Source organism: Rissa tridactyla, chromosome 1, assembly GCF_028500815.1.
Source record: "Rissa tridactyla isolate bRisTri1 chromosome 1, bRisTri1.patW.cur.20221130, whole genome shotgun sequence".
Lineage (NCBI taxonomy): Eukaryota > Metazoa > Chordata > Aves > Charadriiformes > Laridae > Rissa > Rissa tridactyla.
This window is the reverse complement of record NC_071466.1, coordinates 10,959,119-10,986,893: the sequence shown is the minus strand read 5'-3', so window position 1 is coordinate 10,986,893 and position 27,775 is coordinate 10,959,119. Positions and strand designations below refer to the sequence as shown.

The 27,775-nt window shown below is 54.2% G+C and overlaps 1 protein-coding gene across 1 annotated transcript in view; it reads right to left on the bottom strand.

Annotated features, from left to right (window-relative positions):
* Positions 1 to 27,775, bottom strand: part of LOC128902052 (neuronal acetylcholine receptor subunit alpha-10-like) — an 82,313-nt gene that overhangs the window by 22,504 nt on the left and 32,034 nt on the right. The window contains exons 2-7 of the mRNA XM_054184382.1: positions 26,689 to 26,840; positions 26,060 to 26,324; positions 23,364 to 23,368; positions 20,614 to 20,698; positions 18,702 to 18,879; positions 18,364 to 18,545 (exon numbers count right to left, since the gene is read on the bottom strand). Of these exons, the coding sequence (XP_054040357.1) occupies positions 18,364 to 18,545; positions 18,702 to 18,879; positions 20,614 to 20,698; positions 23,364 to 23,368; positions 26,060 to 26,324; positions 26,689 to 26,840 (867 nt within the window). The remainder of the gene's footprint in view (positions 1 to 18,363; positions 18,546 to 18,701; positions 18,880 to 20,613; positions 20,699 to 23,363; positions 23,369 to 26,059; positions 26,325 to 26,688; positions 26,841 to 27,775) is intronic.

The following is a 27,775-nucleotide window of genomic DNA, read 5'->3' as shown; positions in this document are numbered from 1 at the left end:
AGGCTCTAGTGGACACGGGTGCGCAGTGTACTTTAATACCATCAAGCTATAGAGGGGCAGAACCCATTTGTATTTCTGGGGTGACAGGGGGATCCCAAGAGTTGACTGTACTGGAGGCAGAAGTGAGCCTAACTGGGAATGAGTGGCAAAAGCATCCCATTGTGACTGGCCCAGAGGCTCCATGCATCCTTGGTATAGATTACCTCAGGAGAGGGTATTTTAAGGACCCAAAAGGGTACCGCTGGGCCTTTGGCATAGCTGCTTTGGAGACAGAGGAAGTTAAACAGTTGTCTGCCTTGCCTGGTCTCTCGGAGGATTCTTATGTTGTGGGGTTGTTGAGGGTCAAAGAACAACAGGTGCCGATTGCTACCACAACGGTGCATCGGCGGCAGTATCGCACTAACCGAGACTCTCTGATTCCCATCCATGAGCTGATTCGTCAACTAGAGGTTCAAGGAGTGATCAGCAAGACTCGCTCACCCTTTAACAGTCCCATATGGCCGGTGCGAAAATCTAATGGAGAGTGGAGGCTAACTGTAGACTATCGTGGTCTGAATGAAGTCACGCCACCGCTGAGTGCTGCTGTGCCGGACATGCTAGAACTCCAGTACGAACTGGAGTCCAAGGCAGCCAAGTGGTATGCCACGATTGATATAGCGAATGCATTTTTCTCAATCCCTTTGGCAGCAGAGTGCAGGCCACAGTTTGCTTTCACTTGGAGGGGCATCCAATACACCTGGAATCGACTGCCCCAGGGGTGGAAACACAGCCCCACCATTTGCCATGGACTGATCCAGACTGCACTGGAACAGGGTGAAGCTCCAGAACATCTGCAGTACATTGATGACATCATTGTATGGGGAAACACAGCAGAAGAAGTTTTTGAGAAAGGGAGTAAAATAGTCCAAATCCTTCTGAACGCTGGTTTTGCTATAAAGCGAAGTAAGGTCAAGGGACCTGCGCAGGAGATCCAGTTTTTAGGAATAAAATGGCAAGATGGACGCCGTCAGATTCCAATGGATGTGATCAACAAAATAGCAGCTATGTCTCCACCAACTAGTAAAAAGGAAACACAGGCTTTCTTAGGTATTGTGGGTTTTTGGAGAATGCATATCCCAGATTACAGTCAAATTGTAAGCCCTCTGTATCAAGTAACCTGGAAGAAGAATGATTTTAAATGGGGTCCTGAGCAACGACAAGCTTTTGAACAAATCAAACAGGAAATAGTCCATGCAGTGGCCCTGGGGCCAGTCCGGGCAGGACAAGATGTTAAAAATGTGCTCTACACTGCAGCCGGGGAGAACGGCCCTACCTGGAGCCTCTGGCAGAAAGCACCAGGGGAGACTCGAGGTCGACCCCTAGGGTTTTGGAGTCGTGGATACAGAGGATCCGAAGCCCGCTACACTCCAACAGAAAAAGAGATATTGGCAGCATATGAAGGGGTTCGAGCTGCTTCGGAAGTAGTTGGTACAGAAGCACAGCTCCTCTTAGCACCTCGACTGCCGGTGCTGGGTTGGATGTTCAAAGAAAGGGTCCCCACCACACATCATGCAACCGATGCTACATGGAGTAAGTGGATTGCACTGATCACGCAGCGAACTCGAATGGGAAACCCCAGTCGCCCAGGAATTCTGGAAGTGATCATGGACTGGCCAGAAGGCAAGGATTTCGGAATGTCACCAGAGGAGGAGGTGACGCGTGCAGAAGAGGCCCCACCATATAATAAACTGCCAGAAAATGAGAAGAAATATGCCCTGTTCACTGATGGGTCCTGCCGTATTGTGGGAAAGCATCGAAAGTGGAAGGCTGCTGTGTGGAGTCCTACACGACAGGTTGCAGAAGCCAGTGAGGGACAGGGTGAATCGAGCCAGTTTGCAGAGGTGAAGGCTATTCAGCTGGCTTTGGACATTGCTGAGCGAGAAAAATGGCCAGTACTTTATCTCTACACTGACTCATGGATGGTGGCAAATGCTCTGTGGGGGTGGTTACAGCAGTGGAAGCAGGGCAACTGGCAGCGCAGAGGCAAACCCATCTGGGCTGCTGACCTATGGCAAGATATTGCTGCCCGGATAGAGAATCTGGTTGTGAAAGTACGCCATGTAGATGCCCACGTACCGAAGAATCGGGCCACGGAGGAACATCAGAACAACCAGCAGGTGGATCGGGCCGCTAGGATTGAAGTGGCTCAGGTGGATCTGGACTGGCAACATAAGGGTGAACTATTCATAGCTCGGTGGGCCCATGACTCCTCAGGCCATCAAGGGAGAGATGCGACATATAGATGGGCTCGTGACCGAGGGGTGGACTTGACCATGGACACTATTGCACAGGTCATCCATGAATGTGAGACATGCGCTGCGATCAAACAAGCCAAGCGTTTGAAGCCTCTTTGGTATGGAGGGCGATGGCTGAAATACAAATATGGGGAGGCCTGGCAGATTGATTATATCACGCTGCCACAAACCCGTCAAGGCAAGCGCTATGTGCTCACAATGGTGGAAGCAACCACTGGATGGCTGGAAACATACCCTGTGCCCCATGCCACTGCACGGAACACTATCCTGGGCCTTGAAAAGCAAGTCCTGTGGCGACATGGTACCCCAGAGAGAATTGAGTCGGACAATGGGACTCATTTCCGAAACAGCCTCATAGACACCTGGGCCAAAGAGCATGGTATCGAGTGGGTGTATCACATCCCCTATCACGCCCCAGCCTCTGGGAAGATAGAACGATACAATGGACTGTTAAAAACTACACTGAGAGCAATGGGTGGTGGGACTTTCAAACACTGGGATACGCATTTAGCAAAAGCTACCTGGCTAGTTAACACCAGGGGATCTAACAATCGGGCTGGCCCTGCCCAATCAAAACTTCCACGTACTGTAGAAGGGGATAAAGTCCCCATAGTGCACATGAAGAATATGCTAGGGAAGACAGTCTGGGTTAGTCCTGCCTCAGGCAAAGGCAAACCCATCCGTGGGATTGCTTTTGCCCAAGGACCTGGGTGCACTTGGTGGGTGATGCGGAAGGATGGGGAAGTCCGATGTGTACCTCATGGAGATCTGATTTTGGGTGAGAATAGCCAATGAATCAGATTGTGTGCTGTTAATTGCTAAGTAACACCGTCACTGTATGTCCTCATTGCTATCAGTTGTACTACAAGTAAGGCACAGGGATGATGGGATAAGAACTGATCTCAGCAGCCGGCGCCCAGCAGTTTCCTCAAGATCTACATCTTCAGCCCACGGACTGCGTGCATGAGCCACACCAGGTGCACCAGTCACAAGCTCCGAAAAAAAATACAGCATGCAACAGACCAGCACCACCCAGCATCTCACCTGCCCTGAGAGACTGTTCTAACAGATGGAGCCCAAAGCCGTGGATTAAAAGAACTCAACGGACACTTTGGAGGGATGACCCATAAACTAAGGGTATTATATGTGTGTATATATATATATATATAACAGGGGAAAGTGGTGGCAATTCATTGGAACCTGCTGGGCATGGCATAGATGGTATGGAATAAGGGGTGGATAATGTCCTGGTTCCGGTGGGGATAGGGTTAACTTTTCCTGGTATTCCATGCCATGTGAGCCACGCCCACCCTGAGCTGCCGGGGGAGGGGGCAGGAAGTTGCTGCTTAAAAGCGGGCTGGGGCGGCCCGGGTCCGGCCGGCGAGCGGCGAGCGGCGGGGGGAGCGGCGGTTCCGTAATCGCGTTTGTATATTCCCCTATCCGTGTTGTTGTTGTTGTTGTTTGCCTGTTCCCTTTGCTGTTCTGTTAAACTGCCTTTGTCTCAACCCAAGAGTCTTGCCTTTTCTTACGATTCTTCCTGTGTTTGGAACGCACGAGCGAGCGGCACGTGGTTCTTTCTTGCCGTCTGAGGCTAAACCACGACACTGCCCCACGATGTCACAAAGCGGGCACGTAAACCCCGGCCACACTATAAATGGGGGATGCGGTCCCCACTGGAGCTGTCAGCGGATGCTGGGCACCGCAGTCTGTCATTGTCTGGGCAGACTGCAGCCTCGGCCTCTGACACCCCAGCAGTCTTGCGGGTCCCGTCACTGGGGACCCAGGAGGACACTGGGGAGCCGCATCGCGGTTCTGTGCTGGTGACTCGGAGCACCGCAGCCACACCGGAGTCGGTGCCATGGGGCGCTCTGACGCTGTGTCTCCCTTGGGCCCTCTCTTCCTGATCGTGATGGGGCTCAGCGTGTTCTCAGCTGTGCTGCAGAGCAAGCGGCTTCAGGTAGGTGACTGTTGCACCACACTGTGCTGCGGCGTGGGGTGGCGAGGAATGGCGTGGGGTGGTGTGGGGTGCCGTGGGGGGCTGTGGTGTGGGACTGGGAGGTGCTCCCGTCTCACCCAGCTCCTCGGAACCTTGCAGAAGTGGTGGAAGAAGAAGAAGAAGCGTCGGACAAGGAAGACAAGAGCCCGGCCAGAGAAGCAGAGCGGTGAGTGGCCCCAGCACCGAGAACCCTGCAAATGGCCTACACACCACGGCAGCCCTGAGCCGGGGCTGTGCCGGCAGCTGCTGGCCGCTCACTCTGTCTCCTCCCTCCGCAGCTTCTCAGCCAGTGGATGGAGGAGTGGAGAAATCCCGGCCCAAGCAGGAGAAGCGGTGAGTGTGGGGGAGACCCCAGATGCTGCCCCAGACCCTCACCCCGTGCCCTGCCCCTGCCTGCGCTGGGCAGCCCTGCCCACCGGCCAAGGAGGGGTGCTGCCCGCGGGTCCCGCTGGGGTCTGGGGTGCAGCGGGGTCTCTTTCTCCTCCTCTGCAGGGCGAGTGCGGAGGCCTTGAACAGGAAGCCCCTCTCCCCATGGGCCCCAATGGCCACCATGAACACAATGACAGACAGAGGCTGCTCTTCCTTCAGCTCCCTCTACTCCTTCCCGGAGCCCTGGCCTGGTGCGATGGCGGAGCTGGCAGCACTCGACCGCTCAGGACCGTGCCATCCCCCCAGGGCTGTCAACGGGAGGGTGGAGGAGCCAGGGCCAGCCTTCTGCCAGGAGCCCCCCTGGAAATGCCTACAAGGACCAAGCAAGAGCTGGTCCCCAGGGAAAGCAGGGACAGGGCGCAGAGCCCTGTGCACACGCAGCCTTCACCCTGCAGCCCCCCAGCCATGGCCACGGACCAAGGGGAGCTGATCATGGAGCTCCTCCGCTGTTTCGAGTGCACCCAGGAGATGGCCAGGCAGTGCTGTGAGATGCTGAAGGTGCTGCAGGCCCGTTGGCAAGGGGCAGCGGGAGCCTGTGACCAGAACCTCCCCGGGGAGCCCTTCCATCCCCTGGGCAGGATGGCGGCGCAGGAGCAGCTGGGGGCCACAGTGAAGCCCCGGCACCTGGGAGTGGAGTGGCCGTGAGTGGATGCAAACACGGATAAGGCTGAGGATGGGGACATGGACAAGGAGAAGGACACGGGAGCAGACACAAGTGTGAAGGAGAAGGAAAGGAGCAGCCCTGTGGAGCTCGGCAGGGGGAGCCTGGCAGAAGTGAAGAGAAACAGCAAGATGGGGCCGGGCGAGAACAACTCCATGGGGCCAAGCACCAGCAGCCCCCCAGGCTCAGGCAGGAACACCCCCATGGATGCGGAAGGGAGGAGGGACAGGGCGCAGAGCCCCATGACTGTGCTTCCGCCGCCCAGCAGCCCCCCAGCCAAGGCCACGGACGAGAGGGAGCTCTTCTTGGAGCTCTTGGACACTGTCAAGACCTTGGAGGAGGAGAGGCAGCAGCATGGCAAGCCTTTGAATAGGGAGTGTGACCAGGCTTCCCCAGGGCTGTGCCCACTAGGACGGTGCCTGTGTCACTGCTGCACCCGGCTCTGGCACCGCCTGAAGGACTGCTGGAGACGCTGCTGCCGGCCACGCCGTGTCTGCTTCAGCAATTTCCCCCAGTGCGTGGGAAGTGTGGGGCTGGGAACCCCCTGGGGTACCCCTCTTCTGAACCAATAAAAAAGTCAGTATTTTCTCTATCCCTGTGAATGTCAGTAGATCAGTTTTGTCCCTTGACAGGAGCAGAGAATCAGTTTTGGGTAACGACAACAGTAGATGCTACAGTAATGCCCACTCTCCCGTGGAGATGGGGGGGCCCTTGAGCATTACACCCCACCCAGAGAGATAGACAACTTCTATTACCGTTAGAAGATGTCGTACCCTCAGCTCATGCCATGATCTTACTTGACATATTGGAAATTATCCCCGGTACGAGAGTAGATCCAAAGACAATTTCTAGAAAGCTTTGCAGATCCCGGCTGTTCATTGGAAGCTCTGCAGCGCAACAGAACCTAAAGAGCGCTGTCAGCAACCATCAGGCCGTGTGCTTCCCTCAGGCGTGCAAAGACCTGATGCTCATTGACGCGGGTCAAGGCTGTCGCACACCTTTGGTGGCACATCCTGCGTGACACCACAGGGCTGTGACATGGGCACCAGTTAATTTACATCCGCTCTAGACGTTTGTGTATTGCCAAAAGGGAGCAGAACCACGAGTGCAGGCTGACGCAGGCTACAGCTCTGCAAGCAAACAGGGCGCACGGACTCCTCTCCTCATGAGCACATTTCCCTGCAAAAGGGTGGGGTTCAGAAAAATCGGAAAGGATAAGAAAGTTCCCAGTTACTAAACGCCTAAAAAAACCCCAACAAAACAACCAAAACCAGCCCAATGAGTGAAAAAGAATCACGGTACAAGCACAGGCCACATCCTTTAACTTTTTGGCCTTCGGTCTAGCTAAACAGTGAAATGGTCTCCGCTGCTGAAGTTCAAGTGCCAAGTCTGGGCAGGGCTGGGAGTGCTCAGCCTGGAGAAGAGGCGGCTCAGGGGGATCTCCTCCACGCACATCAATACCTGCAGGGAGGGTGCCAAGAGGACGGAGGCTGGAGCTGGTCATCACCGCCGTGAGCAGTGGCAGCAGCTCGGGGCGCTGCTGAGTTCATGGGAGGTTTTGGGATGGTGTGAGACCCGTGAAGGGGTAATGCCAAGTCCTCCTGTCCCTTTGCTGAACATCTCCTTCTCTCCCTTTGGGGCGCACAGGCCTCAGACTTGTGCTCCCACACTTTTCTGTGGACCCAGAAGGCAAATATGTGGAGCCTCTGAAAGCATTTTGCCTGGAAGGGATCGACTCAAAGGTGTGTCTTCTCAGGGATGCCCGCACCTCCCCTTCTATCCCTTGCTGACCCTCCACCCCCTTCCCTTTCTGTCCGCAAGCCTTCCCTCTTGTGTCTGCTCTTCCCCAGGCTGCTCCTGCCTGCTCCTGTGTCCGTGTCCCTGTCCTTGTTCACGTCTGCATCTGCGTCCATGTCCCTGTCTGCCCCCAGCCCCAGTTGCTCCCTCCCAAGGCACTGGGGTGTCACGCTTTCGGCTGGGGTGGGGATGACTTCCTTGCGAGCAGGTGGTGTAGCGCTGTGTTTTGGATTTGGGATGAAAACAGTGTTGGTAGCGCACTGGTGGTTTTAGCTGTTGCTGAGCTCTCAAGGCCTTTTCTGCTCCTCACGCTGCCCGACCGACAGTGGCCTGGGGGGCACAGGGAGTTGGGAGGGGACAGAGCCAGGACAGCTGACCCCGACTGAGCAAAGGGACATTCCGTGCCATTTGACGTCACGCTCAGTATATAAAGCCGGGGAAAGAAGAAGGAAGGGCTGATGTTCAGAGTGATGGCGTTTGTCTTCCCAAGTCACCGTCACGCTGCCGGAGCCCGGCTTTCCTGGAGACGGCTGAACCCCCGCCTGCAATGGGAAGCAGCCAACGGGTTCCTTGTTTGGCTTTGCTTGTGCGCGCGGCTTTTGCTTTGCGTATTAAACTGCCTTTCTCTCACGCCACGACTTTCCTCCCTTTCCCACTTCCCATTCTGTGTGTCCAGAGAAGGGCAAGGGAGCTGCTGAGGGCTCTGGAGCACAGGCCACGGCGCCGGGCCCTCAGCCGCCCCACAGCCGGGCGCAGCCCCGCCCCAGGCCCCGGCCCCGGCCCCGGCCCCGGCCCCGGCCCCGGCCCCGGCCCGGCCCGGCCCGGCCCGGCCCACAGCGGCGGCCGATGGCGGCGCTCGGGGGTTCCCTCCGAGGAGGCGGCGGTGTTCCCCCCGCATATCCCTGCAACGTGATCAGGAACTAGTGCTGAAGGGCCGTCTGTGTCTTCTCGCGAATTCTCACTCGCCAAGGGACAGCTTCGGGGCAGGTACGTCCGCAAGGGAGCGGGGGTTGGTGGCGAAAAAAGGCAAAACAGGGGCTATTCCGGAGCTGCCCGGGGCCGGGGAAAGGCCGGGAGGGCGCAGGCCGGCCGCGAGGGCCGGCAGCTGGCGGGGGGGCGCTGACGGGCCGGGCCGGGGCGAGCAGGAACGGCGCTCAATTTAAACGGGGTGTAACGGCCCCCACCGGTCGCTTCCCGAGGGACAGCTTCGGGGCAGGTACGTCCGCAAGGGAGCGGGGGTTGGTGGCGAAAAAAGGCAAAACAGGGGCTTTTCCGGAGCTGGGGAAAGGCCGGGAGAGCGCAGGCCGCCCAGCAGAGCCAGCAGCTCCCAGGGGGGCTGCTGACAAGATGGGGGACACAGCAGATTCCCCGCCCTCCCTCTGCCTAGCTGAAGAAGGTAACTAAGAGGACAGGGGGCTGTGGGAACATGTTCCTGCCCGGCGAAGCAGGCGTGTCTCCCCAGTAACTCCCTGGCCTTCCAGGTACCCTGAAAAACCAGGTACGAGGCTCTGCAAGGGGAACCTAATGCTGACGAGGAAGATAATGCAGTGTCCACAGAGGTGTTGCCAAGGTTAAGCCAAACCACACCTCGCATCAAAACGTCTTCAGTTAAGAAGAAAAGACGGGTCACTGTTGTAGGCGACTCCATCCTGAAGGGAGCGCAAGGCCCGATATGCAGACCAGACCCACTTGTCAGGGAAGTGTGCTCAGGGAAGGGGCCCGGGTTAAAGATACCAGAAGAAAACTTCTCTCCCTGGTAAGCCCCTCAGATTATTAACCGCTCCTCATTTTTCAGACAGGCAGAGATGATCTGTTACCGAGAATCCCAAGGGAGATCAAGAGAGACTTCTGGGCCTTGGGATGACTAGGAAAGGGCTCAGGAGCGCAAGTCGTGTTCTCCTCTGTCGTTGCAGGCCCAGGGAAGGATGAGGAAAGCAACAGGAAGAGCCAGCAGATCAATACCTGGCTGCGAGCCTGGTGTCAGTGGCAGGACTTTGGGGTTTTTGATCACAGCATGGTTTGACAGGGCAGCAGGCCTGTTGGAGACAGACGGGATACACCTGCCTCAAAAGGGGAAAAGGATCCTTGCACAGGAGTTGGCAGGGCTCATCAAAGGGGCTTTCAAGTAGATTTGAAGGGGGAAAGGGATGAATCCGGCAGCAGAGACACAAGGGTCGTTGATGGGTTAGAAGCTACAGCTGCGCCTGGGAATGGTCAGGTAGGAGTGAAGCCTTCTTCCAGCAAAAAGGTGTCAGGATCAGCAGGCCAGCTGAAGTGCTTCCACACTCATGCCTGCAGCATGGGCAAGAAAGAGGAGGAGCTGGAAGCCATTGTGCAGCAGGACAGCTATGACGTAGTCACCGTCACGGAAACGTGGTGGGCTGACTTGCACACCCTGCGGGAGCACAGCACTCGTTCCCTGTGCACCTTGAATATCCAATGTCATATCCACGACCCTCATGGGCAAGTGGTCAGGGGAACGTCGTGGGCCAACTTGGCCAAGAGAGCCCCAAAACTGCGCGTGAACCTCTTCTTTGAAAGAGTCACGAAGCACGATCACCTAGCCAGGATCCTGCTAGCGGAGATGCCAGTCAGCAGCATAAGAGTCTGCGGAGCTACAGTTTCAGAGACCCAGGCTGGAGAATGAGACGCACCCTCACCAACCTCCTCCCAGCCTCCTGGTGTGTTCTGCAGGTACGGGAACCCAGAGTGACATCTCACCGCGGTATCACAAAGCTAAGCAAAGTGATCCTCCAGGCCTTCTGCATAGCAGCGCTCAGCAGGAGGAATTCCTGACCACTTCAGTGTTATGGCCAGAGGGTCATTTTCATAAGCGAGCCACTGCGGTGTTCCACTCTAGCCTGGTTGAGGTCGTTGTCCTTGTCCAGTTGCGATGCCCGTTATGCCAGTCTTCACTGTCAGGCTGATGTCAGGTTGCCCTCATAAAAAGCTGAAACGCCCAAAATACTGGTGCTGGGATGTCAGCTGTGAGCAAAAAGAGCTTTTCAGGCAGGAAAACCTCAATTTTGTGAAAAAGCTTTAGGCTTGTTCTAGTAACTGACAACTTTCTTATCCTTTCCGATTTTTCTGAACCCCACCCTTTTGCAGGGCAATCTGCTCATGAGGAGAGGAGTCCGTGCACCCTGTTTGCTTGCAGAGCTGTAGCCTGCGTCAGCCTGCACTCATGGTTCTGCTCCCTTTTGGCAAAACACAAACGTCTAGAGCAGATGTAAATTAAGTGGTGCCCATGTCAGAGCCCTTTGGTGTCACGGAGGATGTGTGTTCCTGGACCCACATTTCCCAGCCATTAGGGGAAATTGCTGAAGCAGATGCGGCGCGGCCGGCAGCAGCGTCTCCACCAGTCCTTCAGGCGGTGGCAGAGCCGGGTGCAGCAGTGACACAGGCACCGTCCTAGCGGGCACAGCCCTGGGGACGCCTGGTCACACTCCCTGTCCACGGGCTCGCTGTGGTGCTGCCCCTCCTCCTCCAAGGTCTTGAAAGCGTCCAAGAGCTCCAAGTAGAGCTCCCTCTCGTCTGTGGCCTTGGCTGGGGGGCGGCTGGGGGGCAGCTGCACGTTCACGGGGCTCTGCGCCCTGTCCGTCCTCCCTTCCACATCCATGGGGGTGCTCCTGCCTGAGCCTGGGGGGCTGCTGGTGCTTGGCCCCATGGAGTTGTTCTCGCCCGGCCCCATCTTGCTGTTTCTCTTCACTTCTGCCAGGCTCCCCCTGCCGAGCTCCACAGGGCTGCTCATTTCCTTCTCCTTCACACTTGTGTCTGGTCCCGTGTCCTTCTCCTTGTCCATGTCCCCATCCTCAGTCTTATCCGTGTTTGCAGCCACCCACGGCTGCTCCGCTCCCAGGTGCCGGGGCTTCACTGTGGCCCCCAGCTGCTCCTGCACCACCATGGATGGAAGGGCTCCCCGGGGAGGTTCTGGTCACAGGCTCCCGCCCTTGCCAACGGGCCTGCAGCACCTTCAGCATCTCACAGCACTGCCTGGCCATCTCCTGGGTGGACTCAAAAGAGTGGAGGAGCCCCATGATCAGCTGCCCTTGGTCCGTGGCCATGGCTGGGGGGCTGCAGGGTGAAGGCTGTGTGTGCACAGGGCTCTGCGCCCTGTCCCTGCTTTCCTGGGGACCACTCTTGCTTAGTCCTTGTTGGCAGTTCCAGTGGGGACTCCTGGCAGAGGGCTGGCCCTGGCTCCTCCACCCTCCCCTTGACAGCCCTGGGGGGATGGCGGGGTCCTGAGTGGTTGAGCGCTGCCAGCTCCACCATCACACCAGGACAGGGCTCTGGGAAGGAGTAGAGGGAGCTGAAGGAAGAGGAGCCTCTGTCTGTCAGAGAGTCCATGGTGGCCAGCGGGGCCCGTGGGGAGAGGGGCTTCCTGTTCAAGGCCTCCGCACTCGCCCTGCAGAGGAGGAGAAAGAGACCCCGCTGCACCCCGGAGCCCAGCGGGACCCGCGGGCAGCACCCCTCCTTGGCCGGTGGGCAGGGCTGCCCAGCGCAGGCAGGGGCAGGGCACGGGGTGAGGGTCTGGGGCAGCATCTGGGGTCTCCCCCACACTCACCGCTTCTCCTGCTTGGGCCGGGATTTCCTAACTCCTCTATCCACTGGCTGAGAAGCTGTGGAGGGAGGAGACAGAGTGAGCGGCCAGCAGCTGCCGGCACAGCCCCGGCTCAGGGCTGCCGTGGGGTGTAGGCCGTTTGCAGGGTTCTCGGTGCTGGGGCCACTCACCGCTCTGCTTCTCTGTCCGGGCTCTTGTCTTCCTTGTCTGACGCTTTTTCTTCTTCTTCTTCTTCTTCTTCTTAAACCACTTCTGCAAGGTTCCGAGGAGCTGGGTGAGACGGGAGCACCTCCCAGTCCCACACCACAGCCCCCCACGGCACCCCACACCACCCCACGCCATCCCTCACCACCCCACGCCGCAGCACAGTGTGGTGCAGCACAGTGTGGTGCAACAGTCACCTACCTGAAGCCGCTTGCTCTGCAGCACAGATGAGAATATGCTGAGCCCCATCACAATCAGGAGGAGATGGCCTAGGGGAGACACGGCGTCAGAGCGCCCCATGGCACCGACTCCGGTGTCGCTGCGGTGCTCCCAGTCACCAGCACAGAACCGCAATGCGGCTCCCCAGTGTCCTCCTGGGTCCCCAGTGACGGGACCCGCAAGACTGCTGGGGTGTCAGAGGCCGAGGCTGCAGTCTGCCCAGACAATGCCAGAATGCGGTGCCCAGCATCCGCTGACGGCTCCAGTGGGGACCGCGTCCCTCTTTTGTAGTGTGGCAGGGGGGCACATCCCCCCTTTTTGACATCGTGGGGCAGTCAAAGCCCCCCTTGGTGACACTCAGCAGGGGATGAGGAAGAGCAAGAGAAGGAGGGTACTTGCCCCAAGCTGCCAACAGGACTATTTCATAGCATGAACATCACGTTCAATATAAATTATAAAGTCTGCTGTGTAGTTCGACTCTCCCTTGATGGCGGTGGTCCAGAGAACTCCTTGCCGTAGTCTCGGAGCCCTGAGCCCTTCCCTTCCTCGTGAAGCTGCAGCGCTCGCAGTGTCCCCCATTGGCTGTCCCCTGCTGGGAGTGCACGGCTTCCTGCTGATGGAATGGGCTGGGTGTAGTCCTTGGGTATTTTATATTGATATCGGGATCGACACTGCTTCTTTAGCATTATTAAGGTTAATTCTTTAGTTTTATCCTATTAAATCTATTTCTATTGCAACCCTCCTGTTTCCTTGTTTTTCCCCAATTCCCCTTCCCGGGTGGGGAGGGGTCATCGGGTGAGAGAGTAATTGTCTAAAGGACAAGAAATTGTGGTGGGTTTCTCAAACCATAACAAGAAGGGAGGGAGAAGGAGAAGGGGAAAAGGAGAAGGAGAAGGGCCCCACCCCTTCCGGGCATGGTTTGGGTAGGAATGGACCTTAAAGGCCACCCAGTGCCACCCCCTGCCCTGGGCAGGGACACCTCCCACCAGCCCAGCTTGCTCCAAGCCCCGTCCAACCTGGCCTTGATCCCCTCCAGGGATGGGGCAGCCACAGCTTCTCTGGGCAACCTGGGCCAGGGGCTCACCGCCCTCACAGCCAAGAATTTCTGCCCAAGATCTCAGCTCAATCTCCCCTCTTGCAGTGGAAACCCCTTCCCCCTCGTCCCATGGCTCCCCTCCCTCATCCAGAGTCCCTCCCCAGCTTTCCTTGAGCCCCCTGATGGACTGGAAGGGGCTGGAAGGTCTCCGCAGAGCCTTCTCTTCTCCAGGCTGAACTTTTATAGATATTATTCAGTATTCCTGCTGAAAAATGAAACCCCTGTCTGACCGTCTGGTTTCATTTCAGTCAGTATCTGGGAATGATTTCCCACAAAAGTGCTTTGACCACTCCTGGGGGATCAGCTTTCCTGGTAGGAAAAGCTTCTACTCCTCCTGAGGGTGGATCCATGATTACCAGCAGGTGCTTAACACCTTCCACAGGAGGCATGTCAGCATAAACGATCTGCAGCCTTTGGAATGTGTTTCTTTCCCATCTACAAGAAGGGTCGGAAGGAGGATCCGGGGAACCACAGGCCTGTGAGCCCGACGTCGGTACCAGGGAAGATCGTGGAGAGGATCATCTTGAGTGAGCTCTCACGGCAAGTGCAGGGCAGCCATGGAATCAGGGCCAGCCAGCATGGGTTTAGGAAAGGGAGGTCCTGCTTAACCAACCTGATCTCTTTCTATGACCATGTGAGCCGCCTGCTGGATGCGGGGAAGGCTGTGGACGTTGTCTCTCTGGACTTTGGTAAGGCCTTTGACACCGTCCCCCACAGCATTGTCCTGGAGAAGCTGGCGAATCGTGGCATAGACAAGTGTACTCTTTGCTGGGTTAAAAACTGGCTGGATGGCCGTGCCCAGAGAGTTGTGATTAGTGGGGTGAAATCCTCTTGGCGGCCGGTCACCAGTGGTGTCCCTCAGGGCTCAGTTTTGGGGCCAGTTTTGTTTAAAATCTTTATCAATGATCTGGATGAGGGGATTGAGTGCACCCTCGGTAGGTTTGCAGATGACACCAAGCTAGGTGGGAGTGTTGATCTGCTTGAGGGAAGGAAGGCTCTCCAGAGGGCCCTGGACAGGCTGGATGGATGGGCCAAGGCCAATTGGATGAGGTTTAATAAGGCCAAGGGCCGGGTCCTGCATTTCGGTCACAACAACCCCAAGCAACGCCAGGGGCTTGGGGAAGAGTGGCTGGAAAGCTGCCCCGCAGAAAAGGACCTGGGGGTGCTGGTGGCCGGCCAGCTTACCATGAGCCAGCAGTGTGCCCAGGTGGCCAAGAAGGCCAACAGCATTCTGGCTTGTATGAGGAATAGCGTGGCCAGCAGGAGTAGGGAAGTGACCGTGCCTCTGTACTCGGCACTGGTGAGGCCTCACCTGGAGTGCTGTGTTCAGTTCTGGGCCCTCTGTACAAGAGGGACCTTGAAGTGCTGGAGCGTGTCCAGAGGAGAGCTACCAGGCTGGTGAGGGGTCTGGAGACCAAGTCCTATGAGGAGAGGCTGAGGGAGCTGGGCATTTTTAGTTTGGAGAAGAGGAGGCTGAGGGGAGACCTCATTGCCCTCCACAAGTCCCTGAAAGGAGGTTGGAGAGAGGTGGGTGTTGGCCTCTTCTCCCAGGTGAATAATGACAGGACCAGAGGAAATGGTCTGAAGCTGCGGCAGGGGAGGTTTAGATTAGATAGTAGGAAGAATTACTTCACTGAAAGAGTGGTCAGGCACTGGAATGACCTGCCCAGGGAGGTGGTGGAGTCACCATCCCTAGAGGTGTTTAAGAAACATCTAGATGTGGCACTTCAGGGCATGCTCTAGTGGCAGAAATTGCAGGTTGTTTGTTTGTGGGTTTTTTGGTTGTTTGGTTTTGGTTTTGGGTTTTTTTGGTGCGTGTATGGTTGGACTCGATGATCTCAAAGGTCCTTTCTAGCCATGAAGAGTCTCTGATTCTATGATTCCCAGTTAGGCTTACTTCCGCCTCCAGTACAGTCAACTCTTGGGATCCCCCTGTGACCCCAGAAATACAAATGGGTTCTGATCCTCTATAGCTTGATGGTATTAGAGTGCACTGTGCACCTGTGTCCGCTAGAGCCTTATACTCCTGAGGGTCTGATGTGCCAGGCCATCGAGCCCACACCGTCCAATAAACCCGGTTGTCCCTTTCTTCCACCTGGCCGGAGGCAGGGCCCCTCTAATACCAGTCATAGTATCCGTTACTCACTCACTTCTTGCAGAAATGACTTGGAAGTTCCTTCAAGAGGATCAGAAGCAAGATCAGGCCTTCTGCTCTGTCTGGGGAACTGCCCGCTGGAAAGTGGGGCGGCACTTTTCCTGGAGGGATCCCCTTTTGTGGTTGTCCTTCCTTGCAACTCCTGTACCCGTGTCCGCAGGATCCAAGTAGGTTGTCCATCCCACTTCCTCATGTCCTCCCCGTGGTCACGCAGGTAGAAGAACCACAGGGTGCCTCGTGGTGTGTACCTGAGATGCTGGCCCGTATAGGTGGGGAGTAGGACATATTCTCTTCAAGTTGCTGGACCTTTCGGGACAGTTTCTCCACAGCTGGGACAAGGCGGGAAGAGAGACTTTCTTCATATCGCCGGAGCCGGCCAGCCACCTCATCCACCGTTGGTCCCTCTTCGCCTTTCCATTCCGTTACTGCCAGTGAGTTGGCATATGACGATGGTGCGCTTCGTACAAACTTCCGCCACATGGGCCTTGTGCATTGCACCTCATCAGGGTCTGTGGGTAAGTCTGCATTGTCCGAGTCATAATAAATCATCTCCCGCACGGCTAATTCTCTCAGGTACTGGATACCTCTTTCCATGGTAGTCCTCTTGCTTGGCTGACATACAACATCTTCACTGAAGGGGTACCTCTCCCTCACGCCTGACAGGAGTCGTTGCCAGAGGCTGAGGGCTTGGGTCTTCTTTCCAATTGCCTTGTCAATGCCGCCTTCCCTAGACAGGGATCCCAGCTGCCTGGCCTCCCTACCCTCTAATTCCAGGCTACTGGCCCCGTTATCCCAACACCGAAGCAGCCAGGTGACAATGTGCTCGCCTGAAAGTGGGCTAAAATCTTCTCGCATATCCCACGGCTCACTCAAGGATAGGGATCAGGTAATTATCTCTGGTTCTGCCCCTTCCTCCTCTTCTCATGATGGCCCTGGTTCATCATCATGTCTTACTAAGCGAACTGATTTCTTCGTGTACTTCTTCTGTATGGGGGCAACTGATACTGGCACGGGTTGGTTCCCTGGTTCAGCGGCAGTGTCTGCCACAGGGCTTGCAGTAGCCGCAGTGTCTGCCACAGGGCTTGCAGTAGCCGCAGTGTCTGTCACGGAATCACGGAATCTTCAGAGTTGGAAGGGACCTCTAGAGATCATCTAGTCCAACTCCCCTGCTAGAGCAGGATTGCCTAAAGCACATCCCTCAGGGCTGCATCCAGGCGGGTCTTGAAAATCTCCAGAGAAGGGGACTCCACAACCTCCCTGGGCAGCCTGTTCCAGTGCTCTGTCACCCTCACCGTGAAGAAGTTTTTCCGTGTATTCGAACGGAACTTCCTATGTTCTAGCTTGTGCCCATTGCCCCTTGTCCTGTCACTGGGAACCATTGAAAAGAGCCTGGCTCCGTCCTCCTTAAACCCACCCTTTAGGTACTTGTAAACATTAATCAGGTCCCCCCTCAACCTTCTCTTCTCCAGGCTAAAGAGTCCCAGCTCTTTCAGCCTTTCCTCGTAAGGGAGATGCTCCAGTCCCATAATCATCTTGGTTGCCCTTCGCTGGACTCGCTCCGGTAGTTCCCTGTCCCTCTTGAACTGGGGAGCCCAAAACTGGACACAATACTCCAGTTGTGGCCTCCCCAGTGCAGAGTAGAGGGGGAGAATGACCTCCCTCGACCTACTGGCCACAGTCTTCAATATGCAGCCCAGGATGCCATTGGCCTTCTTGGCGACAAGGGCACACTGCTGGCTCATGGATAGTTTGCTGTCTACTAGGACCCCCAGGTCCTTCTCCTCAGAGCTGCTTCCCAGCATGTCCGCCCCTAACCTATACTGGTGCTGTCAGTCTGGTCTCCATCTCTTTCCCCTGAGGGTGCTGCATAACACTGAGCAGTGCCTGGTAGATAGTGGCCAGGGCCCAGCACAGTGCGGTGAGTTGTGCCTCTCTAGAAGAGCCCCAGTATTTCCCCTGCAGATATTCTACTCCTCTCTCAGGGTCCTGTAATTGTTCAGGGGTGAAGTCCCAGAGCATTGGAGGCGAGAAGTTCTCTAGGTACCTGCCCCTGTTCTCCCACATGCCATGCCACCCCTGCCTGTCCAGCCTCAGAGCCTCAGAGCTGGGGAGGGACTCTGGATGAGGGAGGGGAGCCATGGGACGAGGGGGAAGGGGTTTCCACTGCAAGAGGGGAGATTGAGCTGAGGTCTGAGGCAGAAATTCTTGGCTGTGAGGGTGGTGAGCCCCTGGCCCAGGTTGCCCAGAGAAGCTGTGGCTGCCCCATCCCTGGAGGGGTTCAAGGCCAGGTTGGCCGGGGCTTGGAGCAAGCTGGGCTGGTGGGTGTCCCTGCCCAGGGCAGGGGGGTGGAATGAGATGATCTTTAAGGTCCCTTCCCACCCAAACCATTCTGTGGTTCTGTGATTCTATATCTATATTTCTCTACGTCACAACCCAGACAACTGCTCGGGGGGGCCGTGACCCCTCAAATCTGCAGCTTTGGCAGCCCCGGCCGAGTCAGGTTCCCGCTCTCAGGCTCCTCTTCCCTGGCGCTGGTGGATCTTCCACCCTGCAGGTCCATGAAGGGCCAAGGGGGGCTCAGGACAAGCCACCCTCATGGGGCACCTGTGGCCACCACTGTCCCTGGGGGCAGTGAGTCCACAGGGCCATCAGGCAGCATTGCCCAGGACCAGCACACTCATGAGGAAGACCATGAGGAAGAAGACCCACATGAAGAAGCGGTCCATCACCTTGGCCACCTTCTTCCACTCGCCGGTCCGGCACTGGGAGGCTTGGTGATGCCGGCAGCAGCCGGCGACGTAGCCCACGTTCCTCAGCAGGCCATCGTGGTGGCACTGGCAGCAGTCCCGGGGACAGCCCTCTGCCTCGGCACCCACCTCCCCCTCCATGGGGCTCTCCCCCGGCCCCCCAGTGTCCTCCCTGCCCGCCCGCCTGCCTGGCACCCGCCGGGGGCTCTTGCAGCTCTCGCCCACCTCGTAGACACAGCAGAGCCAGGCCATGTGGTGGAGGATGAGCCACCTGGCCCAGGGGGGCACGGGCCGGGCCCCCGGGCCGCAGTGGTGGACGTTCATGATGAAGATGGTCAGCGCGGTGGAGGCCGTGATCATGGTCATGGTGGCGATGTAGTACTTCCCTGCGTGGGTAATGGGTGGTGATGCCGCAGCGGGGTGGGGAGAGACCTGTGCCCACCTCCCCCCATCAAAACCCCCCCTGGCATGGGGGGGTGCCCACCACCCCGGTGCAGACGCCCTGGTCCCATGGGAGGGTCCTGGGTGCCATCAAGGCTCACCAATGAGCGGGACGCTCTCCGAGGGCTGCATGCTCTCCGCCACCAGCAGCTGGAAGACGGTGAGGGCCAGCAGCACTGTCACCCCCAGTGAGACCTTCTCCCCGGAGTCGGCCGGCAGGTAGAAGCCAAGGGGTGCCAGGAAGGAGACCATGATGCAGGGCAGGAGCAGGCTGAAGATGTGAACATAGTGACCAAGGATGAGGAAAAGGCTGAGGTACTTAATGCAGTCTTTGCCTCAGTCTTCAGCAGTAGGACCAGTTGTTCCCTGAGTACCCAGACCCCTGAGCTAGAAGACAGGGATGGGGAGCAGAATGAAGCCCCTGTAATCCAAAGGGAAACGGTGAGGGACCTGCTTCAGCACCTGGAGCTGCACAAATCTATGGGGCCGGATGGGATCCACCCAAGGGTATTGAAAGAGCTGGCGGAAGTGCTTGCCAGGCCACTTTGCATCATTTATGAGCAGTCCTGGACAACCGGGGAGGTCCCAGCTGACTGGAGGTTAGCAAATGTGACACCCATCCACAAGAAGGGTCGGAAGGAGGATCCGGGGAACTACAGGCCAGTCAGTCTGACCTCGGTGCCTGGGAAGGTCATGGAACAGATCCTCCTCAGTGCCATTACACGGCACATGCAGGAGAACAGGGTGATCAGGCCCAGTCAGCATGGGTTTGTGAAGGGCAGGTCATGCCTATCAAACCTAAGATCCTTCTACGATAAGGTGACCCACTTAGTGGATGAGGGAAAAGCTGTGGATGTTATCTACTTGGATTTTTGCAAAGCTTTTGACACCGTTTCCCACAGCATTCTCCTGGAGAAACTGGCTGCTCATGGCCTGGACAGGTGTACTCTTCGCTGGGTAAAAAACTGGCTGGATGGCCGTGCCCAGAGAGTGGTGGTAAATGGAGTTAAATCCAGTTGGTGTCCGGTCACAAGTGGTGTCCCCCAGGGCTCGGTGCTGGGGCCGGTTCTCTTTAATATCTTTATCAATGATCTGGATGAGGGGATCGAATGCACCCTCCGTAAGTTTGCAGATGACACTAAGCTGGGCGGGCGTGTTGATCTGCTTGAGGGGAGGTTGGCTCTGCAGAGGGATGTGGACAGGCTGGACCGATGGGCTGAGACCAATGGTATGAGGTTCAACAAGGCCAAGTGCCGGGTCCTGCACTTGGGTCACAACAACCCCATGCAGCGCTACAGGATTGGGGCAGAGTGGCTCGAAAGCAGCCCGTCAAAAAAGGACCTGGGGGTGTTGGTTGACAGCCGGTTGAATAGGAGCCAGCAGTGTGCCCAGGTGGCCAAGAAGGCCAACAGCATCCTAGCCTGTATCAGGAATAGCGTGGTGAGCCGGACTAGGGAAGTGATCATCCCCCTGTACTCGGCACTGGTGAGGCCCCACCTCGAGTACTGCGTTCAGTTTTGGGCCCCTCGCTACAAGAGGGACATTGAGGTGTTGGAGCGTGTCCAGAGAAGGGCTACAAAGCTGGTGAGGGGTCTGGAGGACAAACCTTATGAAGAACGACTGAGGGAGCTGGGGTTGTTTAGCCTGGAGAAGAGGAGGCTGAGGGGAGACCTTCTTGCTCTCTGCAACTCCCTGAAAGGAGGTTGGAGAGAGATGGGGGCTGACCTCTTCTCCCTGGTGACAAGTGATAGGGTGAGAGGAAACGGGTTCAAGTTATGTCAGGGGAGGTTTAGATTGGATATTAGGAAACATTTTTTCACTGAAAGGGTTATTAAACATTGGAATAGGCTGCCCAGGGAGGTGGTGGATTCACCATCCCAGGAGGTGTTTAAAAAAAAGGGTAGATGGGGCACTTAGGGACATGTTTAGAAGTGGCTTTTGTCAGGGTAGGTTAAAGGTTGGACTTGATGATCTTAAAGGTCCCTTCCAACCTCAGCGATTCTATGATTCTATGTAGAAGGAGGCGCGGCGGCAGAGGAGCAGCGTGTAGGTGACATCAGGGTAGGGCTCGGAGCAGCAGCCGTAGGTGATGACGTTCCTCGTGGCCGGTGTTATAGATTGTGGCCCAATAATTGACAGGAACCAGTCCGATTAATCAAATTAGTTTATTAAGCAAGCGGCAGCAAGCAAAACAGCGCTGGGCGGCCGGGGAGTCTTTGCTCCGCCAACGGCGCACAGCCACTTCCCGAAAGTAGTTGATTATATACTCTTCTGGTTCCCGTATATGTGTCAATCCTGGTATATTCTGTGTCTGAGCGACGTGTTGCTAGGGGGTCGGTCTTGTCCCGCCTCCTGATGGTGGTGGGGCTGAAGGCTCCTCATCTTTATCAGTGTCCTTGGGGAGACTCTTTTCAGCTTATCTCACAACTTAGCTCTTCCCTTTGAAGTGTTAAAACACACCAGATGCCTGTGATTTAGGCCTTGAGGTGTCAAAGTGCACCAGATAGCACGCTGGATGCCTGCGATTTAAGTATGTGAAGAGTCGAAACAGTGTAAGTTTTCACCAGCCTTTAAGAAAGCCTGATTTGATTAACAAACATGATTCTATTTATTACAATCCCCCCCCCCTTTTTTTTTTTTTTTTTATTTACCATTTTGTTCATCAAATCTTTGGAGTTCAGCGTGACTTAAAGCTAATGTTTCTTCTATTGCTGGTTCCTGATCTAATGACTCGTATTTAGCCCTGAGAAGCATTAAATGGGCAGCTTCCAGTCTGCCCTTTACAATTTCAATTACTCTGTTCAATATACAAGGGCCAAATGTTAATCCCAAAATTAATAGTAGCATAGGTCCCGCAATGGTAGACAATAGCGTAGTCATCCATGGGGAATAATTGAACCAGGATTCATACCAACTTTGCTGTGCTTCTCTTTCTTTCTTTCTTTTTTCTAATCCTTCTCGTAGTTTTGTCATGGTGTCTCTAACTACTCCAGTGTGATCTGCATATACGCAGCATTCCTCATCCAGAGCAACACACAACCCCCCTTGCTGTGCAAACAATAAGACACCTACAAGATTTAGTAAAATTAAAATTAGAGTGTGGCGAGAAGGGTGGAAACCCGGCCGGCTAATAAGTTTAGTTTGAACACTCACTCCAATTACCCAGTCCTTTTCAGTGCTATCACTCCTCCCGGGGCATTTCGTGCGATTCCCTTGGTTAACGCTGAGGCAGTCCTCCCAGTGTCTTTGTACAGTCCCACTCTTTGGGTTCTGTTCTCCACAGCTTTGTACTCCTCTGCCTCGCTCGTCAACTCGGTTGCTTTGAGCCACGAGGGGTATCATCTTCTCGGCAGCAGGGGTAGTCTTCAGGGACTGCATCGATTCCAAAATCCTTCCAACACTCATAACATGGGAATTCGTCTGATTCCTTTCCACAAGTTATACAGTCCTCCCGAGTTCTTTTAGTCTGGATCACCATTAATGCCGCTCTTTTTGCTTCTTGATCAGCAAGATTGTTTCCTCTGACTAATGGGCTTAATCCTTTTTGGTGTCCTTTTAAATGTACTACGGCTATTCCCGCTGGTCCTCGTAATGCTTGTAAGACCTGGATTATTAATTCCTGGTGTATTAATCCTTTTCCTTGAGAATTTATTAAACCCCTTTCTTCCCAAATTTTTCCAAAAGTATGCACTACGCCAAAGGCATATTTTGAATCCGTATATATGGTTCCAATTTTACCTTTTAAAAGTTGCAAGGCTCTTAATACAGCATGTAGTTCACAAGCCTGTGCAGACCAACTAGGACTCAGAGGTCCTGATTCTATTACACTAAATGTTTTCCCATCAATGATTGCAAATGCTGATTTTCTCTTTCCTTCAACTACCCGGGATGATCCATCTACAAATAGCTTTTCTCCTTCTCCAAGTTCTTCCTCATCTAAATCTGGTCTGATTTTTGTTTGCTCCTCAATGTTGTAAAGACAATCATGATTTATTTTGTCACTCGGCTCCCCATACAAAAACTGTGCTGGATTCTGCACGCTTGTTACCTCGAGTTCCAGTTTGGGAGAGGAAATTAGGATGCCTTTATATTTTAGGAGCCGGGGCATCTGTTATCCATTTGTCAGCTTTTTGTTGCAAAATTCCCCTGATGTTGTGAGGTGATAATACCCTCAATTCTCCTCCAAAGGTAATTTTATGGGCTTCCTCTACCAAAAGGGCTGCGGCTACTACCACTTGAAGGCAGGTAGGCCAACCCCTACTTACAGGGTCCAGGAGTTTAGATAAGTATCCCACAGGTTTCTTTCTTCCTGCCCATTCTTGTGCTAATACCCCAAATGCGGTCCCTTCATCAACATTGATAAATAGATAAAATGGTTTCTTTACATCTGGCAGGCTCAAAACTGGGGCATTTACTAAATCAGTTTTTAGTGTTTCTAATTGTTTATCATCATCCTCCGACCATTTCAATAATCCATCCTTAGTTAATTTGGTATAGAGGAACTTCACCTTTTTGCTATAGTTCTCAATCCATTGCCTGCAATAGCCAAAGAGACCTAATAATTGCCTAACCTGTCTTTTAGTTCTAGGAGCCGGTAATGACAATATGCCATTCACCCTTTCGGGGTCTAATTTCTTAGTTCCCTTGCTTAGTCTGTGTCCCAGATATTTTACTTCTTTCTCAACAAATTGTAGTTTTGATTTTGATACCTTCAATCCTTGTAAACTCAAAAAATTTAGTAACTTAATACTTTCCTGCCTCACTTTTTCTTCGCTATCACCAGCTAGGAGCAAATCATCCACAGATTGGACCAGTGTGACTCCTTCACTTAACTCATACCCCTTCAGGATTTGTTCTAAGGCTTGTCCGAACAAGTTCGGAGATTCGGTAAACCCTTGGGGCAATACCGTCCGCCGTAATTGTTTCCGATGGTTATCTGGGTCTTCCCATTCAAAAGCAAAGTAATCTCGGCAATCTTCTTTGAGAGGGCATGCCCAGAATGCATCCTTCAGATCTATTACACTATACCATTGATTATCGGGCCCTATTTGACTCAGGAGGGTGTGTGGATTCGCCACCACCGGGAATCTAGCTATTGTTCTCTGGTTAATTTCTCATAAGTCATGTACTAACCTATATTTTCCATCCGGCTTTTTTTTTTCGTTTGTTTGTTTTTTTGTTTTTTTTTTTTCAGGCAGGATGGGAGTATTAAAAGGAGACATACAGGGTTCTAGCAACCCCTTTTCAAGTAATCTTTGGATCTCAGGTTTCAAACCTAGCCTCCCTTCTCTAGGAAGGGGGTATTGTTTTATTCTGACTGGTATTTCTGGGTTCCTTATTGTTACTGAAAAGGGTTCAATATCTAACTTACCTACTGTTTCCGGGGTGTACCAGACTTCAGGATTTATTTTCTCTTCATCTATTACTCGTAAGGGACACAGTTTAATTTTTTTTAGTGTTTCATTTTTTACTTCTAAGCCAATTCCTAATTCAATCATCAAATCTCGGCCCAATAAATTATAGTCTGCTTCAGGCATGAGTAGCAGGGACCCCACCCCTACCTTAGAATGGGTTTCAAAAAACACATCCTTTATTACGGGTATTCCAAAAGGTTCTCCTTTTGCTCCAATAACCTGTGTAGTCGCCGAGGATATTTTACATCCTTGGGGCAATTTTTGAACGGTAGATCTTTCTGCTCCCGAGTCCACTAGGAACTCAATTTCTTGTTGCTGGGGACCCACTTTTAGTTTTATCAAGGGCTCTCGTGTTTTTTTTTTTTTGTTTTTTTTGTTTTTTTTTCCTCGGGTTCCCAGCAAATAGAGCCCCTGACACCCCTAGTCTTTGAACATTTTCTCATCCATCATTCTCTTTCTGCAGTCCTTTTTAACATGCCCTTTTCCTCCACAATAAAAACAAACCACAGTTCCCCATTCTCTCCCTCTTAAAGGTTTTCGGGTCTCCTGTCTTATCTGGCGAGCTTCAAACCCTTTTCCAGGGGTTGACGTCCTTTGCCCTTCTCTGACTGCAGCTACCAACATTCTGGCTTGTTTCTTATGTATTTCCTCCTCCCTGCGGACATACACTTTCTGGGCTTCCCTTAACAATTCATCCAAACCCCTATCCTGCCAATCCTCCACTTTCTCCAGCTTCTTTCTAATGTCCGTCCATGATTTAGCTACAAATTGGTTTTTTTCCTACCCCCCTGTTTCTTCTCTCTCAAGTGATATAGATTTACTCTAGTCTCTGACCTTATCCACAAGTGTGCATATTCACTCTCCTCCAGGCTAAAGGGTTCCTTAGAATTAACATAAATATGTAAAGCCTGGCATATCCAATCTTCAAAGGACCCAAAACCGGGCCAATACAGGTGGTCACTTCTAATTTGTTTCCCACCCCAAACTTCCATACAATAACGTATCATTTTTGCTTTATCCTTACCCTGCCTAGAAGGGTAATCATCCCAATATTTAATCATTAATCCTAACAAACTGTCTGGCGGTATCTGGGGTAACCTAACCTTAGGCACCGACCCACCCATGGGATCAGAAGGCTTGCTTTTCTTCTGTCCCATCTTCCGGAGTGCCTTCACACACGCACACAATCTTTTCCCCCTGTTCGTGGCCCAGTCCCTCGCGGGAGATGGGAACCGCACTACTAAGGGGTCCGCACTTGCTTCGTCCTCAAGTGGGCGTCTCACACAGGCACACTCCAGGATACCCAACCCCAACCGAACGGATCACCGGCCTATACTTACTCACTCCTGAGTCTTCGTTCGGGTCTTCGTGCACAAAGTTTACAGGGTTGCCGGCTTTTATTTGCTTGCTGCCGAATTTCGAGTTCGTCGGTAGAGGTTTTGGGTGTAAAAACCCCCAACAGGGGCCGCTTACTCAGCGGGGCGCCCCCCTGTGAGGTTTACAGCCAAATTGCCTCTATCCGAGTCACGGCACCAAATTTGTTATAGATTGTGGCCCAATAATTGACAGGAACCAGTCCAATTAATCAAATTAGTTTATTAAGCAAGCGGCAGCAAGCAAAACAGCGCTGGGCGGCCGGGGAGTCTTTGCTCCGCCAACGGCGCACAGCCACTTCCCGAAAGTAGTTGATTATATACTCTTCTGGTTCCCGTATATGTGTCAATCCTGGTATATTCTGTGTCTGAGCGACGTGTTGCTAGGGGGTCGGTCTTGTCCCGCCTCCTGATGGTGGTGGGGCTGAAGGCTCCTCATCTTTATCAGTGTCCTTGGGGAGACTCTTTTCAGCTTATCTCACAACTTAGCTCTTCCCTTTGAAGTGTTAAAACACACCAGATGCCTGTGATTTAGGCCTTGAGGTATCAAAGTGCACCAGATAGCACGCTGGATGCCTGCGATTTAAGTATGTGAAGAGTCGAAACAGTGTAAGTTTTCACCAGCCTTTAAGAAAGCCTGATTTGATTAACAAACATGATTCTATTTATTACAGCCGGCATGCCCAGCGCCTCCCACTCCACGTTCTCCACGAAGTCCGTCAGGTCCCCGGTGTCCAGCCGGTTGCGGAGGTCGATCTGGTTCCCGTTGTAGGTCCAGGAGCCGAAGGTGAGGCGGCACCGCTGCCCGTCAAAGGGGAAGTAGGAGACATCCACCTTGCAGGAGCTCTTGGTGATGGCGGGTGAGTCCCACGTGATGTGCCCGTCGGAGCGCAGCACCACGTTGGTCTCCACCGAGCCGCCAAAGCCGTCGTCGGTGCTGGGGGAGGGATCGCTGTGGGGCCAGGATGGCCCCGAGCCCCACGTGGGGCAAGGGTCTGCGGGGCCGGGGCCGAGCACTGGTCCCCAACCCCGTGTCCCCTCCCCACGTCACCCCCAGGAAGAGGGGGCTCGCTGCCCCTGGTCACCCCCGTGGTGGCACATCCCAGCTGCCAGGTGGGTGGCACACCAGGCTGATGCCAGCACCTCCTGCCGCCGCCTTCTCACCCAGTCGAGGTGACCGTCTCCCCACATCCCCCACACCAGGACCCCCCTGCTCCCCGTTGGCAACACCCCCAGCCCCAGCCTCAGCCCCCCCAGCTCCGGGAGCAGCCGGGGGGTGGGGGAGGGCGAGCAGCACCCACTCGTTGTAGAGGATGATGATGTGCGGCCGCCAGACGTAGCTGCTGGGGATGCGGATGCTGTCGATGCCGCCGTAAGCATCCTTGTCCCAGGCGAGGTGGGCGTCCAGCCAGGCCTGACGGACCCACAGGTAGGAGGTGAGGACCTGGTCCCTCTCCTCCTGCCGAGGGCAGAGGGTGGGGGACGGGGACAGGGACAGACCTCGCTGCCCCCCTGTGGAATAAATACTACATTGGCTAAAAACACAAAAGTACAGCATTGTTCACACAGGAAGGAAAAGTAGAAAATCAAGAGGCTTCTGAGGGAGAAAACAGCTGCAGCTGGCATGAAGAATACAACACCTGTGGTTCCCTGATAAGCTACATGAGGTACGGGACGGGATGCAATTATTCCGCGGCTTTACCTTAGGATGTATAGCGGATACGGGAATGGGATGATACCAGGAAACAGATAAGCTGCCAATTAGCTGCCCGCTCCATACTCGGAGCCAACATTTTGCCAAATTTTGATGAAATGCTGTCCTTTGTGCGAACTTTGCTCGTTAGAATGTCATTATAATACCAAAACACACCTCCACCCCGAAGGCTACCCGCCTCCAAGGTGCGACCGCTCCTTCTTGAGCCTGCACCCTGAGCTTCTCGTAAACTAGACCTTTAATTGTGAAGCGAGAAAAATTTACACCACTCATGGTAAAAGTATGTACGACTAAAGTCACTCAAACTCCACCTCGAAGATAACAAATAGTAGAAAAATAGCCCGAGAGAGGGGGGATACCCAGGGAAGACACCATCGCAAAGAATTCCATCACTGACTTCTGGGAGCAGGCGACGGGCTGAGCCTCTCTTCCCCCCATAGGGACGCCTTTGGGTAAGACTTAGATTATACCGAGGGCTTCCTCGGGAAACTTAGAAATTTCTCTAGAGACTCTCTTTTCTACATGTATAGCCAGGCTGTATCGTTAGAACTTTGTCCCGCGTTTTGTAGATGTAACAATACTTTCATTTGCACGTGCTTTGCAGACAGTGTATTTATCACCGGCTGCCCTAAGAACCTATCTATCTGTTGCTTAAATAAACTGCACTTTTTGAA